A 12,446-nucleotide genomic window follows, 5' to 3' on the forward strand; every position below is an offset into this window, starting at 1 on the left:
GCCCCCGGCGGGGACGCCCTAAATTAGGAAATGCGCCGGCTGTTGCAGCGGGGGCCCCGGAGCCCAGGTGGGAAGAGGGGTGGTTGCGCGAGCCCCAGGCCCGGGATGCCCGAGGCGGGCGCCCGAGGGCCGGACGGGAGCAGGAGGGCGCCCCCGGCGGGCAGCCTGGAGGAGCCGGCTGGGAGCCGGGGGTCTGCGAGCGCCCTGCTCAGCGACACGCGCGCGTGCGCGACCGTGGGGGGCGAGCGGAGGGCGGGAGGGGGCGCCGGGGTGCTGTCGGGGCTCGCGGCGGTGGGACGGGCGGCACGCGGGGGGCGCGGTCGTGCGGGGCGCGCGGCGCTGGGGCCGGCAGGGGGCGCGGCGGAGAGGAGCCGGGGGGGGGGGGGGGGGGCGCGTCCCGCCGGCGGCGCCCCCTGCTGGGTCCGGCGCGCGCGCGAGAGCGAGGCCGCCCCGGGGCGGTGTGGGGGGCCGGGCCGAGTCTTCCCCCCCCCCCCCGCCGAGGGGAACGGCCCCCGCCTCCCCTCGCGCCCGGCCGGTGGCGCCGGGAGCCCGGGCGGGGATGGGGGCCCCCGCGGCTCGGGGGGAGCGGTGCCCCCGCCCAGGAGCAGAGCTGTCGCTGCGGTCGCCGAGGAAGGAGGACGGAGCCCAGGCCCGCGCGGTCCGGGGAGAAGCCGGGGGTCTCATCCCGTCGGGAATGAAGGGAAGTGCGGTGGCCGTTTGCTCGCCCGGACCGCCAGGAGGACCGCAGGTAGAGAGAATGGTCACGGGCCACCACTCCGCTCCCCGTTGCCCGGATGTCCTTCCTTCCTTCTCTTGCAGCCCCTGAACGAACTCCTCCGAGGTTGGGGCCGCCTGGTTCCTCCGCAGCCCTTGCCCAAGACCCCGGAGCTACCTTCCCACCCCGCCCCCTCTCCCTCGGCACCCCCAGTGTCCCACGCAGCGTGGGACGTCCTCCGCCCGGCTGTGAGGGCTCTGGCACAGGTGGGAAACGTAGCCGGGACAGGTGGCCTTTCTTTGCGGGAGAAAACTTTGCTAACTGGTGTGCGCTCTGCCACAGCACTTAAATAACTTTGTCCGGGGCCGGGGTGGGGGAGGGGGAGAGTAGGGGGGAGGGAGAGGGAGGCCGGCGTGGGCGGGGGGGGGGGGGTGCGGGGATGAGACGGAATGGAGATAAGAATTTGTTTGCTGCAGATTGATTTTGCCAAAAAACATTGCCCTGGATGGGCGACTAGCCCATCCACGGACACTGAGTAAGCAGAGTAAATGCACCGAGTACAAAGTTGCCCAGGGTTAGTTGGGGCGTTTTCGCGGAGACGCAGAGATGCTTAAAATCACAGGTGGCTCACCCGCTCTTCGGTGGGATTATAACTTGACGATGCAACCCCCTTGTACCCGTTATCCCCCGTTAAGTCCCCAGGGTTGGCATTTATGTATTTGCATGTTCTCGTTTGGTTAAACCAGAGTTAGCGAGTTGATAATTTTTAAGTCGTTACTGGGTGGTCTGGTGTTTATACATACCGACACAATCACACGCAGTTTTTTTTGTGTGTGAAACAACTCATCGAGTGATGCCGAACGTTGTGCAGGTGGATTGTTAGCGACGGCGCTCTGTGTGTTAACGCCGCTGGGTGCGCTTTAACACAGGTAGATCTGTGTTTGTAAAGCAATGGAATCGTGTTTAGTTTTCTTTTAAAGCAAATATTTTCCTATGGCTCTCCCTGTGCTTTTCTTTCTTGAATGCGAGCAGGCTATTAACCCCCCCCCCCTAAAAAATACAATAGATATCACAATATTTTTCAAAACTTTCCAGGAGCTGACCTCCTGGTTTTGGTGATGGAATGTTTCACTAAAAGGTTCAGTGTCTCTGGTAAGAGAACTTCCTCTCTAGAAAAGAGGTGTCTCCAAAGTGACATCTGTTCCGCGTGTGTAAAAATATGCAGAGTAGACTTTTAAATTGATTGAGTTACCGTGTTTTCAAGCATTTCGTTTTGCCTAAATCCTATGCTCTTCTGATGTTTAATGTATGTTATTACTGAACCAGACATTAAACACAATTTTTAGTAGATACTACACCTAAATCATTCATGTTCAGTGTGGGCTTAAAAGTGTAGAAAACCTGGCCTGTAAAACAGTTACATCTATAAGATAAATATCGGAAAAAATACAGTGATGAAAATCCATTTAGCAAGTGAAAATCATTAGATATACATAGCAGCCTATGAAAGAAATCAGGAAACTTTGATGTTTAACAAATAATGTATTTGCTTTTTAAAACTATTCTAATACCTCTTTCAGAGAGAATGAGGATCATATGACTCATTTCATTTTTAAAGAATCATTTTAATTGTGTCTAGAGGATATTTTAGATAGATTATATTAAATATATATGTACACTATTACATTTCAATCAGCATCATTGTATTATCTTGGGTATGACTTTTTAAAAGTTATTAGGCCCTCATTTAGATGTTTAGTTCTTTCGATTGTGTCCTAAAAGAGCTTCTAATGCCCTTTGGGCAAAATAGGCAACTATCTATGGACGTACAGTTAAGCAAAAAGTTCATGTTAATTTTACTTCTTTCTCTAAAATTGCACTGTTAGAAAGTGATTTATAGGGACATGCTTATTGTAATATAATAACCCTTCTAATTTCCTAACGGCTTAGGTGATGTTGCTTTGTGATTTTTCAAAAAGTGCCCATTTCCTTGTATCTTTGGTGGTTAAATTTATGTGAAGTCAACACAACTAGTTATATGGCGTGAGTGGTACAAATACAGGGTTATCTGTGTGAAGTATTCCTCCTTTGAAGTTATATTTGCCTGTAACTTTCCCATCCTGACACCTTCTAAATTCGGAAACAAAATAGCTACCCATAACGGCCTGAGTTTTTAGTATATCATTTGGTTACACATGAGGGAGATACTCGTGCTGGAATAGGAGGCATCAGGAAAAGGAAGGATATAGTCAGTAAATTAATGCTTCCAAACTATTTTAAGGTCGTGGATTCCTTTGAAAACCTGGCGATAGTTAGTCATCTGCTCTTTGGACTGGGTTTCAAAAGGTTAACTGTTCTTGCAGGCAGTTCTGGATCCCTGGCTGAGATCACTCAGATTAAGTTCTCAGCATGTAGGTGGGCTTGGTTGCGGCACCTGCAAACCCTTGAGTCAGTCCGTTATAATGAAGTGTAATTACATGAATACTTACGTTAATCATAAAACAATGAACACTTAATTGGATAAGTAACAGGAACCTGGTATTAATTTATAGAAATGTGCCTGGAATATTTTGTCTTCGTAGACTTTACTCTTTGTTGCTAAACTCCTTTTTCAAAAATAACATACAGCAAATGACCTGAATGGTAAAAGGGGAAGTTGAAAAACTAGGAAATCTTAACTACAGTCATATTGCATTGAAGACAGGGGCCTCAGTAGCAACCAGGTATAAAAAGACTAAGGCTGAGGCGCCTGGGTGGCTCAGGAGGTTCAGCCTCTGACTCTGGATTTCGGCATCAAGGTGAGATGATTGTCACCGTCTCAGGGTTGGTGAGATCGAGCCCTGTGTCAGGCTCTGAGCTGACAGCACAGGGCCTGCTTGGGAGTCTCTCTCTGCCCCTCCCCTGTTCACACTCTGTGTCTTGAAATAAACAAACACTGAAAAAAAAGGCTAAGGATGTATAAAAGTTGTTTTTATAAAAATGTCTTTAGGAGTCACCAGATTATTTACATGAAATTCTGTGGGTTGGATTATAACCGAGGTTGTTTTGCCTTTCAAAGGCTTGGTTCCCAGATGCTCCAGTCCCCAACGAGTCCACACCTTCCTGCCCCACGGCTGCTCTTGGAAGCCATGGTTCCTCTTCTGTATCCTTGGTATCCTTCTCCCTTAAGATTCTTGACTCTGTTTATAATCGCCTATACTCTGAAATGATTTCAGGTAAATACCCAGTAAATCATTCTCCAAAGACTTTGCCTCTAACATGTAGAGCTTGCCGCTGTCCCTCTGACTTCTAGCACTTGCTCTAAAAAGAAAAGCGCTGGGACGCCCGGGTGGCTCGGTCGATTGAGTGTCTGACTTCGGCTCAGGTCATGATCTCGAGGTTGGTGAGTTCGAGCCCCGCGTCGGGCTCTGTGCTGGCAGCTCAGAGCCTGGAGCCTGCTTCCGATTCTGTGTCTCCCTCTCTCTCTCTGCCCCTCCCTCACTCATGCTCTGTCTCAAAAATAAATAAACATTAAAAAAAATTTTTTTTTAATTAAAAAAAAAAGAAAAGTGCTGTGTTCCTCACCTTGAGTGAGCTCCTCCTTTAGGCCTGGCACAGTGGGCATTCATTACATTCATCCATCTTCACAAGCATCCTGTGAGGAGGGCCCCACTTAACACAGACAGAAACCAGGCCCAGAGAGGCTGTGGTTTGCCAAGGTGATTGCTCAGCAGGGTTGAGGAATAACACAGACCTTACACCCTGCTCGCCCCACACTCCCTCCCCACCCCCACTACCCAGGCCCTAGCACAGAGGCAAGAGGAAAGAAAACTTTCCTCTGGTCAGTCTGGCGTTCTTCTTGTGAATGCAAGCCAGCTCAAATGTCTGGTCGACAAAACTATTGCTAGTAACACTTTGAATCAAGGAAGAAGACTCATCTTTAAGGTGAACGTTCGCCAGCGTAAAGAGTGAGCACCCGTAACCGCGGTGCCCTGACAGCCTTGGATTCTTCCTTAGAAACCCTGCAGAAGTCTTGGAGGGGACTTCAGTGCCTTCATTTTCTAATTAAATAGTTCTCTCTGATTTTTTCAGTAAATTGGGAAATAACAGAAGGCCTGTACAGTACATAAAACAGTATCTCCTCGACACGGCGTGCCGTTAGCAAGTCTTGAGACGTGTCGAGCACGGTGCGATGGTGTCCAACCCGCTGTTCTCACCTTTTTTAGGAAAGCTTTTCATGTTAGTCATACTTACCTGAGGCAACAGTTGTGTCACCCTTCACATATCATCCTATTTTGCGGCCTAAGTTTTGCGTTCCGGCCTCTTATCCCCTTTCCTTTCCGTAATCCAAACTTTGGTGAGAATGAGCCAACTGGAATAACAAAAGAACGATATTCCAGTCCCTTCCTATGGCCCGTCTCACGCCCAGGCGGCTGTCCTGCGGTGTATGTTTCTTTGAGAAATACCACACGGTGCTTAGGGTTCCACGTGACTCTTCCAGCTGTGAGCACCTTTCTTTTTTTTTTTTTTTTATTATTTTTTATTTTTATTTTTTTTTTAATTTTTTTTTAACATTGATTTATTTTTCAGACAGAGAGAGACAGAGCATGAACGGGGGAGGGGCAGAGAGAGAGGGAGACACAGAATCGGAAGCAGGCTCCAGGCTCCGAGCCATCAGCCCAGAGCCTGACGTGGGGCACGAACCCACGGACCGCGAGATCCTGACCTGAGCCGAAGTCGGACGCTCAACCGACTGAGCCACCCAGGCGCCCCATGTGAGCACCTTTCTATGAGTCTGGAAAGGTGGGCATCACTATCTCTTTGAAAAATGCTTCTCTCTTGTATTTTTTTTTCCACCTCCTCCTTGAATCCTCACCAGGTGCATTTTGGCCCTTCTCGTTTCCGTCTTCCGTCTCTGCTCAGGCTGCTGATTCCCTCCTTCCACATCATGATGGTTTAATTGCTCCAGTGATTTGTAATTATTTTGTGTGAGCTCATCTACACTGGGAGTTATTCTTAGATAGGAATCTCAACTGCAGCAGGTGTGAAAGTCTCCCTAGTGGTGTTTCTTCTCATGTATCTGCTGGGATGCAGAGGTTTTATGGGTCTCAGAGCAGCTCTTATGTCAATTCCATGGCTTGGGGTGATAGCAGCACATATCTTTTGTAAATTTGGACACATTCACACCTATAAATGGTACAGGCTCGTAGTTGGTGCAAGCTTATGACTTTGCTTTCTACCCAGTGGTTCATCTTTCTATCACAAGCCTTAGAGAGGGAGGGATCCCTTCTTGTACTTTCTTTGCATGGTGGGAGCTCTGGCCTTCTGCTGGACAGAGGCCAACTCTCCCGCCTTTGTTGAGCATTAGGATTCAGGCTCAATATCTAGGCCCTAGATCCATAAGTGGATCTAATAACCTGCATCTCTGCCTCTGATTTCCATTCTTTTTCCTAGCCTTGAGAATGTTCCATTCTTTCCTGTTTGACTGTATATTTGTAAAGTATTACATTTTGTGAAGAATTCCCGTGTCTTGCTGGTGCAAATGGTACTCTCTCATGTCTTCTCAGTCCATTATATTGGAAGAACTCTGTAGGTGTAATAAATTTCACTATTTGGGGGGAATACTTCCGATGCAACCATTTCTGAAGATAATTGTGATATTACGAAAAATAAGCTGTACTAGCTAGATTCTGAGCTAGATTCACAAAAGGACTCCATGACATTCATTATCTAAATTTTATTTTTGGGGTACCTGGGTGGCTCAGTCGGCTGAGCATCCGACTTCGGCTCAGGTCGTGATCTCACGGTTCGTGGGTTCGAGCCCCGCGTCGGGCTCTGTGCCGACAGCTCGGAGCCTGGAGCCTGCTTCGGATTCTGTGTCTCGCTCTCTCTCTGTCCCTCCCCTGCTCACGCTCTGTCTCTCTCTGTCTCAAAAATGAATAAAACATTAAAAAAAATTTAAATTTTATTTTTTTCAAAGTGTTTCTTTTTAATGTATTTATTCTGAGAGAGAGAGAACAAGCAGAGGAATGGCAGAGAGAGAGGGAGAGAGAGAATCCCAAGCAGGCTCTGGTCTGGCAGCACGGAGCCCAATCTCATGAGTTGTGAGATTGTGATCTGAACCCAAATCAAGAGTCAGATGCTTAACTGATGGAGCCAGCCAGGCGCCCCTAATTAAATCTTAAATAAACCAAATTTTAACCGACCTCTGGGATTTTCAAATTAGCAATAAAGTTAAATGGTATATTAAATGATATTGAATGATTAGATGTATAATAAGAGTAATTCTCATTTATGTTCATCTGTGGATTAAGTTGGTTATCTAACCTGTTGTTTATTTTTGAGCTGTCTACACCTTTACTACGAAATTTTGTTTTTATTTATTAATATTTCTTCCAAATATTCATTGGAAAGTGAGGACAGACATCAGGACAGTTTTGAGCATTCGGTTGCTTGAAACTAATAAATTGAGGTTTGGGTATTTTATTTACCTTGTGATGTAAAACTGAGACCTGAAGTATGAATTTGTAGTCAGGACAGGTACTCAAGTAAGTACTGGTTGATTTTAGATTTTTACTTTGCAGGGAGAGTGAAGGGGACATAAGAATGTAATATAATCATCAGATTCACCTGTTGGATTAACCATGATAATGAGACAATAAATTTATCTTTAAAATAGTAAAACCCAACTAAAATATGACTTGCATATCTACAATGAGAAGTATCAGAAGTAGGTAGGCAAGCTTTTTCTGAAAGGGCCAGATAATAAATGTTTTAGGCTCTGCGGGCCGTAAGATTTCTGTCACAAGTACACAACTCTGCAGTGGTAGGGTTGGAAATACATAAACAAGTCAGCATGGCTGTGGCCTGGGAAGACTGTCCTTAACAAAAACAGGTGGCCGGTCTTCTTTGACACACAGGCCATCATTGACCAAACCCTGATCTGTACTGATGAAAACAATCAATTCCAAAGGAATCAAAACTTCCGTCGTGAAATAGTTTTCAACATAGACTGATATTGTCAACGTTAAAAATTAAACAACAAAGGCTGTCAAGCAGCAAATTGGTTTATTGGGGCACAGCAGAGAAGTCGCGGGTTAGGACGCACAAACTACGGGGAACCTCAGGCAAGTCCAGAGAACAAAAACATCCTTTTGTTTGTTTTTAAGTATAATTAATTGTCAAGTTGGCCAATGTACAGTGGAGATACAGTGTGCTCTTGGTTTTGGGGGCAGATTCCCATGATTCATCACTTACACACAACACCCAGAGCTCGTCCCAACAGGTGCCCTCCTCCATGCCCATCACCCACTTTCCCCTCTCCCCCACCCCCCATCCACCCTCAGTTTGTTCCCAGTATTTAAGAGTCTCTTATGGTTGGCCTCCCTCCCTCTCTGTTTGTAACTATTTTTCCCCCTTCCCTCCCCCATGGTCTTCTGTTAAGCTTCTCAAGATCCACATATGAGTGAAAACATACGGTATCCGTCTCTCTCTGACTGACTTATTTCACTCAGCCTAATACCTTCCAGTTCCATCCACGTGGCTGCACGTGGCAGGATTTCATTCTCTCTCATGGCCAAGCAGTATAAACCACACCTTCTTTATCCATTCGTCAGTTGATGGGCATGCAGGCTCTTTCCAGAATTTAGCTATTGTTGAAAGATCTGGAAGAGCAGCCTTTCGTACAGGGAAGAAGGAGGTTGGGAGGGGTCGTTCTGAACAGATGTTCGATGGGGGAAAATAGGCTCCAAGTGGCGACTGCAGGTGACTGAGGTGGTGACAGCTTGTCTTTGGCCGCAGGCAAGGGCTGCGTGCGGTCGCCAGACTGAAAGGAACTCTTGCCTCTTCCTGCTGGACTGGGTAGGCCGCGAGGAGTGTCTCCTCCGCTGTGACTCCCAACTCCGTTTTCAGGGAGGTTTCCTTTATTCCTTTTCACAGGAGATTCGTAAACATGATTTTCTGAGGGGATCACTTCATACAAAATCCTAATACAGTCATACTCAAAAGGCTTGGGAAAGAAAGAATTGCACCTGTTTATTTTTTCTTCACCTTCTTTTTTCACTTCTTGCTTCAGACAGTGAAATAATTCACAAAATTAAAAAAAAAAACCATATTGCTTTTCTCTCAGGAGGAAAGTTAGGAGCTGAAACTTCAAACTGTTGGTAAGTTCATGGTTGTAAACTACCTCTAATTTATAAATGATACCTTAACATATGATACCTTATGGTATGATATGATATATGATACCTTATGATACCTTAATAATGATACGAAAAAATGATACCTTAATATATGCATCACTGTGAATTTGCTATACGTGTTACGTAACATTAAGGATCATCCTTGGGCGCCTGGGTGGCTCAGCTGGTTAAGCATCCGACTTCAGCTCAGGTCATGATCTCACAGTTCTTGGATTCGAGCCCTATGTTGGGCTCTGTGCTGACAGCTCAGAGCCTGGAATCCGCTTCGGATTCTGTGTCTCCCTCTCTCTCTGCCCCTCCCCCGCTAGCGCGCTCACACGCTCTCTCTCTCTCTCTCTCTCTGTCTAAAATGAACATTAAAAAACAAAAAAACAAACAAAAAGGATCATCCTTGAATTTCATCACTATATGAAACTGTTGCGACAGGCCAAAATATAAAAAATTAGAGAAATGTACTTATGTAATCCATATTTAAAAGTGGATATTGTATTGTACCTTTCAGTAAGCCATGATCATCTGCATATTTGGTTTATGACTTTGTTTCTACATATAGTAATCAAATGGAGGTGAGCCAGAAGAGTCATTTTCCTTTAAGAGATAAGAATTTATGTAAATTGGAAGCAAGGAGGAAAAAAACCCTAAAAATTATTTTATCATGTTTGCCTCTTTTGACATTTAAAAGATTTTACAGTTTCATTAAACTATTTAGTTTCATAAAGTCTTCTTTGGTTCATAGTGGGAAGGGCTCCAGATTTTTCTATGTTGCCCGATTTAAAAATATTAACTACTTACTGACAAGTGATGTTAATCCTTTATTTGCCACACATTAAACATTTGGAAGACGTTTTTCCAACTCATAGATTTTGGTTATTTGTAGATTGTGTTTTCAAATAAAGTCAGCAAAAGGTGGTAATCATTTTGCAGTACATAAATGTATCAAATCAACACACTGTACACCTTATGCCTTTGAAATGTTGTATGTCAAATATACCTCAATATAGCTGGAAAGAAAATAAATGAATGGAACCCTACTCTCCCATTTCAAAAAAGAAAATACTGTTATATAGTGATGGTTATATATCATTATATATGTGTCCAAACCTGTAGAGCATACACACCAAGAGTGAACTCTAGGGTAAAATATGGACTTTCAGTGATCATGATGTATCAGTATAATTCAGCTTTGGTAAAAAAACGTACCATTCCGGTGAGTGGTAATTAAAACGGAGGAGTCTGTGCGTGTGTGGAGGCAGGAGGTATATGGCAAATCTCTGTACCTCCCTCTCAGTTCTGTTGTAAACCTGAAACTGCTCTGAAAAATAGTCTCTAAAAAATGAGCCGTGCATACATACACCACATTTTCTTTGTCCGTTCATGTGTTGATGGACACTTAGGTTGTTTCCATATCTTGGCTGTTGTGAATGAGGTCGCAGTGGACTCAGAAGTGAAGCTACGTCTTCAATATCGTGACTTACTTCCTTTGGATATATACCCACAAGTGGCATTGCTGGATCATGTGATAGTTCTATTTTTAACCTTTTGAGGAACCTCCACCCTGTTTTCCATAATGGCTGTGCCATTTTACGTTCTCGTCAACAGTGTGTAAGAGTTCCGGTTCCTCCACGTCCTCGCCAACACTGGTTATCTCCTGTCGTTTTTGATAATAACCGTTATAACATCTCATACTTTACTGTACAGTTGAATTTTGCTAAGGTGATAGCGTTTAAGTGTTCTGACCAGGGAAGAAAGGCAGGAAGGAAGGAGAGAAGGGGAGGAGGAGGGAAGGAGGGCGGGAACCGGTAAGTACTTGAGGTGATAGGTGTGTTAATTAGCTTGATGGCGGGGATCATTTCACATCACGTTGTACACCTACAATTTTGAGGCGCTTGGGTGGCTCAGTCAGTTAAGCGTCCAACTTGGCCTGAGGTCCTGATCTCCGGTCCAGTCCATGAGTTCAAGTCCCCTATCAGGCTCTGTGCTCACAGCTCAGAGCCTGGATCCTGCTTCGGATTTTATGTGTGTCTGCCTCTCCCCTGCTCACGTGCTCACTCTCTCTCTCTCTCTCTCTCTTTCTTTCAAAAAAAAATAGCCATTAAAAAAATTTTTTTAATATATGCAGTTTGTATTTGCCAATTATATCTCAGTCTGGGGGTGGAAATTTTCCACAGGATATGCTTTCGACATGATTTCTATATTATATCCAAAGTGTGGCTGTCAACTCCTGCCCCAGTCAAACAAACAGATATCTAAAAGTTAATCTGCTGCACTCAGAAAAGGGAGGGGGAAGATTGAAAGGCCAGACTTCCATTAGCAATGGCTTGTGTTGTAGCGCCTCAGAGCTCCTCTGGCTCGCCTGCCCTAATCTCAGACCACAGACTGTGTGTCTCCGTCCAGCAATCCGCTCGTCCCTCATCTTTGTCCAAAATGGGATGCCTCATTATTCACTTCAAACCATTCCTGCTCTGCTGGTTAACCTTGCTTTCTGTTCCACTTACGCTCCCACACAGCCACGTTAAAACCTTTCGCGTGCCCATCCAGCGGGGTGCTAAGTTCCATTAAAGCCTCGCTCTACACGGCCTCCCAGTTTCCTGCATTTGGGTCCAGTGGCCTCTGCTTCCATGACGCTTGGCAGCTTGGAACCTGCTACCATCTTGGATTGCTCAGCAAATTGTTGTGGAGTTCGGCTTAATGTTTTCCAGCCTCTCAAGTTGGAGCACGGAAACCTGCCCCGAACGTCCTTTGCATGTAGGAACTGTCATGAAGAAGCTGAGGCCCTGCCCCTGTCACTTTCTTGAACTGCTGTCCCCCGGCCTCCTCGTCCTCCCCCTCGTTGCCATGTCCCTTCCCGCATAGCCGGGCCCATGTTGGTTCCAGAGCTGCCTTGGCCTGGCCAGCACCGTCCGCTTCCACCTGTCCACGTGTATCTGCTCCATCCCCTGAGAAAAGTCCTGCCATAGGTTAGTCCTGTGCGGCGATTTTACTGTTCTTCTCCCCCAAATGTCTTTAAAATCCCATAAACGTTCAGTGGCCAGTGCTGACCATTCACAGCCTGCAGCCGCAGCTGGCAGGACCCTTTAGCATCACGCTGCTGTCCTTCGCTTGTGCTCGACTTGTTCCCTCTCCATCCCAGACCTCCTCCGTGGTCCTCACCACCCTTCGCTGCTGACCTCCCTCCTCTCAGCTGGGACGATGCCCTGCCTCAACTTCCTGTTCTCCCCAACCGTAACCCTAACCATGCCTGCATCTGTCCTTTCCTCTTCAGAGCTGCTTCCCCGGGTCCTCCCTTCTTGCTTTTCCTTCACCTTCTTTAGGCCATTACACTTCTGTGACCCTCCCCTCCATGGTGCTTTCCCCTATTTACGAATTAGTGCAAGATTAGACGTGTATTTGAGGTTTACATAAAAGACTTTAGAGAGAGAGTGGTTGCACGTATGACTGGTTTATTAAAGACAGAAAATAAATTATTATCAGCCTAGCTTTGAGCTGTGTAAAGCAATCTTATCGTGTGCCTATCTTGATCTAGTTTGTATTTGAAAATTTTAATCAACTTA

The 12,446-nt window shown here is 46.0% G+C and overlaps 1 protein-coding gene across 4 annotated transcripts in view; it reads left to right on the forward strand.

Annotated features, from left to right (window-relative positions):
* The first annotated feature begins 506 nt into the window (after nt 1-506).
* The window catches only part of SGCG (sarcoglycan gamma), a 133,553-nt gene continuing 121,613 nt past the window's right edge, over nt 507-12,446 (forward strand). Inside the window, exon 1 of one of the 4 annotated variants that reach the window (XM_043575104.1) lies at nt 507-748. In XM_043575104.1, coding sequence (XP_043431039.1) covers nt 560-748 — 189 coding nt within the window. In that variant the 5' untranslated portion in view covers nt 507-559. The remainder of the gene's footprint in view (nt 749-12,446) is intronic. The other 3 variants (XM_043575085.1, XM_043575080.1, XM_043575093.1) reach the window with 3 other exon arrangements.

Source organism: Prionailurus bengalensis, chromosome A1, assembly GCF_016509475.1.
Source record: "Prionailurus bengalensis isolate Pbe53 chromosome A1, Fcat_Pben_1.1_paternal_pri, whole genome shotgun sequence".
In the NCBI taxonomy this organism is placed as follows: domain Eukaryota; kingdom Metazoa; phylum Chordata; class Mammalia; order Carnivora; family Felidae; genus Prionailurus; species Prionailurus bengalensis.